The 5,670-nt window shown below is 41.9% G+C and overlaps 1 protein-coding gene across 8 annotated transcripts in view; it reads left to right on the forward strand.

Annotated features, from left to right (window-relative positions):
- LOC106722702 overlaps nucleotides 1–5,670 on the forward strand; it is a 173,182-nt gene that overhangs the window by 105,294 nt on the left and 62,218 nt on the right. For 7 of the 8 annotated variants that reach the window (XR_003096015.1, XR_003096011.1, XR_003096010.1 and 4 more), the window contains one exon: nucleotides 2,443–2,566. The exons of the other annotated variant lie outside the window; for it this stretch is intronic. Coding sequence is in view for 1 of the 7 variants with exons in the window: in XM_025214151.1 (XP_025069936.1) it covers nucleotides 2,443–2,566 (124 nt within the window). In the remaining 6 variants the exon portion in view is untranslated. The remainder of the gene's footprint in view (nucleotides 1–2,442; nucleotides 2,567–5,670) is intronic. 8 annotated transcript variants of the gene reach the window in all.

Consider the following 5,670-nt stretch of genomic DNA (forward strand, 5'->3'; position numbering starts at 1 on the left):
TTGCCATACTTAAATTATTCATGATAACAAAAAATCATATTATAGAAGAGGTAGAGATGCAATCTTATTTAACCTAGACATTCCTAGTTCCCTGTTCTTAAAGGTCACCTTTCTTCAGATCATCATTCATCAGTTCATCATTGTTCACCTTGCTTTTGTTGCTATTCTTTATAGAGTTTTAAAACCCCTTGTTTGAGCACCATAATATATGGAATTGGATTTAACAGCCAAGTGGGGGAATACTAAGTGTGCTGAACTATTAGAGCAGGACCTTTGAATGATACTAAGAGAGAATTTGATATGTGATCATTTCTGGAGGACAAAGTTAGTGTGTAAGCAATTGTTTAAGTTTTGAAAAGCATATGATCTATTTTTGCCTGTGGTTCATTATTCATGTGTTGTACAGTATGAATGTTTAAATAGTTTTGATGTATCACTTGATTGTATCAATGATGTTTTTGATACACTGGTATCAATTATGTTAGTTTATAGTTATCTCCAATTCTGTTTTTCACAGCAAATCACTTGAAACTAACATCATTGTACTAGACATCCTTGATTGTACTGTACTTTTCTGTACATTCTTCAGTTACTGTGTATACAACAGAGAAATTGTTTTACCATAATGGCATTATGAAATCATAGATTTCATAGACATTAGAGCTGGAAGGTCCAGCTCCCTGCCCAAAGGGCAGGAAGTCAGTTGGGGTCAGATGATCCAAGCAAGATAAGCATCCAGGTGTTTCTTGAAGGTATCCAAAGTAAGTGTTTGCATCACTTCTGGGGAGAGTCTATTCCAGACTCTAAAGACTCGGACAGTAAAGAAATGTTTCCTTATGTCCAATCTTCCAGCAGTTTGTGACCATTAGACCTTGTCTTCCCACAGGGTGCCCTAATGAACAGATGTTCTCCCAGTTCCTGATGCACACCCCTTATATACTTATCGGCTGCCACCAAGTCACCCCTGAGCTTTCACTTCTCCAGGCTGAAGAGTCCGATGCCTCTCAGCCTCTCCTCATAAGGCCTGCTCTCTTGACCTCTAATCATGAGCTTGGTTCTCCTCTGGACTCTCTCAAGTTCCCCCACATCTTTTCTAAAGTGTGGAGCCCAGAATTGGATGCAATACTCCAGCTGCGGTCTTATTGATGATGGTATATATACAATAGACATGTGCCTGATTTATGAAAAATTATGAGCCAAATAATTAGTTAATCATGTCAGGGACATACTGAAGACGTAGATCTGGTACTTTGGTGCAGGAGTCTCAAGCTAGATCAATACTTGCATCAGAATAGCACATCTGGAAGGGAATCTTCCAAATAGTACTAAAATGCTATGAGAAGTGCTGTGGATAATGCCAACTGTAGCACTCATCCCTTCAAAAAGAGTTTTGTAAAAAGTTCACAATGAAAGATGAAAACCATATAATTTAAGGTTTTTGCATTTTGTCTCAAATTCACACAATTGAACTGATTTTGGCAGCTTTTCCTTTGAAAATAGCAGGAAGAGTAAAATTTGGAACTTGTACTTCAGGGCATAAACAAACCTCTAATTAATGGAGATTAAGATGAAATAGCAACCGTGGGCAGGTTAAACTAGGGTTACCATATGTCCGTGTTTTCCCAGACATGTCCTCTTTGTTGATCCTCCAATCTCCATCTGAGCGTTTTTTTTAAATCTGATCAAATGTCCAGGATTTTGCTCAGCTCAGCTGTGTGTAGGGGTCAGATACCTCCTGACTCTGGGAGAAGCTGTCCAGGTGCTCAGGCTGCAGCAGGGAACCGCGTAGCCGCCCGGTGGCAGAAGAGGTGTCCACAGGGTCTTGGCACGTACCAAGTTCAGTTTAGTTTCTCTGCCACAGGGACCTAGCACCTGCCTTTTCCTCTCCCTCTTGCAGCAGCATCTGGTCACCCTGGGGTGTGGGACTGCAACTTGGGGAGGAAGCCGGATTGTAGGCAGCAGCCCACTGTTGGAAAAAAGTTTCAGGGGCAGAACAGCCAGGAGACAGAGGGAGCAGGGGGCTGTGTCTTGGAAGTGAGGGCAGGGGGACTGTGAGTCTGGAATGTGGGGCAGGGGGCTGTGGGTTGGGAGTGAAGGGCACTGACAGGGCCAGGGGTGCCCAGGTCAGGAGTGAGGAGCAGCAGCAGGGCCAGGGTGGGGAGGGACTTTGGTTTGGGAGTAACAAGCAATGGAATGGGCAGGGCCTGGGCATCTGCATGTCGCCCCTCACAATCATATCTCCCCTCCCCCATCCCCACTGTGCACTCGTGTGGCAGGTGCCCTCTTTTTTGGAACTGGAAATATGGTAACCCTATTTTGGCCAAGCCTGCCTTTACACTGTATCATCTACTGCTATGGCTTCTGTGAGAGGCCACACAATGTACATTACTATAGACACAAAGAATCAAATTATTTTTCTTTCTGTCTCTCTCTTAATTTTAGTTTTACCGAAGTCAGGGTGACTATTCCAGGCTCGACACCTGATACCCTTGAGCCTGTGTTCATTATGACATCACAGCTGACAAGAGAGGACCTAGCTGGGACATGGATCTGGACAGTATATTATGTAAGTCAGATAAGTTTACTGATGAGTCAGGAAACTGATATTTCACTTAAAAATAGACCTCATCTATACTGAGCTTAAACTACTCTTTTAAAAAAAATGCAGATTTAAAAAAGAATAGCCAACTTGACATATAGGTCAGTGCTCATTCTTTCAATAGAGAATAAAAACAGCACGTTCCTAAAGGGTACAGTTAGTTACAATATGCTAGTATTGGCTCAATGTCTGTAAAGCTTTACAGTCCATTAGTGTTGCATTCCCTTTTCAATTTGATGTGTAGATCATTCTTGTCAGGTGACGCACTTTGAGATCTGTGAAACTCCACATTCTTTTAGAGTTAACTATTTGCATGTTTTTGTTACAACATCATTCTTTTTAAACGCTACGTTCCCCAGTGCTTCAAAGAGAAGTTTCTTGTAGAAATCAATTGAATTATGTCTACTGCTTGAGGAGTCTCTTGCTGCCCTCACCACCACACATTGATTAGTACAGTATATTATGCAAGTAACAAGTACCAAGGCACACATAATCCTGCATTTTCACAATTAAAATACGTTTGCAGTTTTTTATTCTACTTCATGAACTCTTAAAAGCTTGGCTTTTAACATGGCACCCATTTTTTTAATACTGTTAATACTTAAATCTGTTAGTATTGTGCTTCTCATGCAAACTTATGTAGCTTGGTCATCTCTCCCATGCTACCCAGGTGTCTGAAGGTTAAATTATCAATGTGCCTTTTGTGAATTTATTAAAATATAGAAATATATTTAAAATAACATACTTAAAATACATTTAAAATGCATGTATACCAGTGGTGAACTTGGCCGCTCTCTGTACTTGCCTTAAAGAGTTATTCAATGTATATAAATAAGTTGGAGCTGTATTAGTGTGTGCTTGGATTCTTACCCTGTATTTATTTATTTATTTATTTTATTTCCAGCATTCTGGAATTGCTACTGAGACAAAATAACCCTTAATGTAGTGAGTGGAGCTAGTACTCCTGGATTATGTGACCCTGAGTGAGTCACTTAGTCAAATCTCTTCCTTGTTCCATAAAATTGATGTAATAATATCGGACTGGCAGGGAAGTGGTAAAACAGTTAGTGTTTACAAAAAAGTTGCTATCTTCACATGAAAGGGAAGGCAGGTAGAATGAGGTTGGGCTAATCTAATGTAGTATTGCCAGGTGCGAGAGTGAAGGCTGGCCTCTGTGGTTTATAGACTTTGACTTAGCTTCAGGGCACAGAAAATAATCAGAGGCCAAAGAAACCTCTTTAGCTATTCCTTCAGCATCTGCTCTGGTGAGGTGAGTTCTTCTCCACTTCATTTCACTTTCTATGGTGGTTCTACAGGACTTCGTCCTTGGCCCACTCTTTACTTTCATCTACAGCTTTTTTTTCTAGGTGATGTTATATACTTGCATTACTTCAGTGACCATCTTATACCAATAGCTAACAAGTTCACCTCTGCTTCTTACCTGTCATTCTCCTTAAAACTTCATTCCTTTTAAATATACTCTAGATATCAGCATTGGCAATGCCATGATGAAAAGCACCACAGCTCATAGATTGTCTTTGATTTTTCTCTCTTTCTTGCCCTCACAGACTGGTAATATAGAAATATTGTTTTTCCTTCCTCCGTAACATCTCTCAGATCCTATTCCCTTCCCCCACATTCCCTGCTAAAACCCATTAAGTTCGTACCTCTTATCTTGACCACCACAGCACCTTCTCTGTCCCAGCTGGGCCCTTTGTAGTATACATAATAAATAATTAACAAAGAATTCATGTTATCCATTACATCAGGAGTGTCAAACTTACCCTATGTCCTAGGGCAGATCCAGACTGCAAAGCTTCTCACTGGCTGGATCTTAAAGCAACAGTGGGGGTTAGCATAGCCATTACTTGCCTCCGACCTCCCCCATTGCCGATGCATGTGCCTAACAGGGCTCTGTGTCTGGAATTTAGGCAGCAAGTCCTGTATGCTCTTGCCTAGCCCCTCTACCAGCCCCATGGGCCTCACAACAGGGCTCCATGGACTGGTTCTGGCCCATGGGCCATAAGTTTGGTACCCCTTCACTCTTATCTTGTCACTGCCACTTTCATGGGTAAAAACCTGCAGGAGACAGGTCATGCGTGATGTTATGTGAAGGCAAACGGAAAGGGCACACAGTTTGAGTCCTTGTGCTCACAGAGCTGAAGAGCTCTTCAAGTTAGTACTGATAGTGTTGTTAACTTCCCCAAAGGTGCCCTCCAGTCCCCCAAAGCTAACCAGCTGAACTGGCCACACTGGAAAGGAAAGTGTTCTTTGTCCTGTGAAAAGGTGTACGCATCCCATTCCCTCTTGCCCAAAAGCCATAGGGGAGGGTATCTTGCCTTCTTTCACACAATGCATCCCAGAGCTCCTGATGGTGCAAGGCCCCTTGGCAAGTGCTGTATTATGGAATGTGCTAAGAAAAACAGTTTGCCCATGGTCAAACCAAATGAAGCTCAGTACTTTGAAAATGAAATAGCTAATTCATCAAATTGTATGACAGTGTGGCTCGGTTGGCAGTATGCTTAAACTCTGGAACCTAAAATTGTGGGTTCCACTCCATGGCTTGGATGTACATCCCCTCTTCTGCGTTGAGAGAAGTGCAGTCCTTTCGATGAATTGTTATGCTGGATTTCCTGCTGGCATCTCCTCCTTTAGCATCTGTAAAGAAGCTAAAGTTCCTGTGACATTTCTCACAAATGTAGGAGATAATCCAAATGCTCCAATGAGCTACTCTTTTAGTGCTTGTTTGACAGTAAAAAAAAAAAAAAGGCTCTGTTACTTGGTACTTGGTAATTTTAAGCAGCATCCTGGAGCTCTCAACCCCTAGATTGGCTACATGTTAACAACTTTTAAGTGGCATAAAACACTCATTATTCATCTTAAAATTATGCTATTCCATAGCAGAACTATCTCTAGTCTGCCTAATTTCACTCCTGTTCCATTAAGGTGTGGCCTCTCTCCAAAAATATTTTGCCCAAGTTGAAGTCCCCCCGCATCCCAGGATGCAGTGGCCCCTCTTGAGGCATGTTCCCGAACCACTGCACCTGACCAGCAAGAGCAGAGGGGCTCTT

The sequence above is a fragment of the Alligator sinensis genome, unplaced genomic scaffold, assembly GCF_000455745.1.
Source record: "Alligator sinensis unplaced genomic scaffold, ASM45574v1 scaffold91_1, whole genome shotgun sequence".
Taxonomy (NCBI): domain Eukaryota; kingdom Metazoa; phylum Chordata; order Crocodylia; family Alligatoridae; genus Alligator; species Alligator sinensis.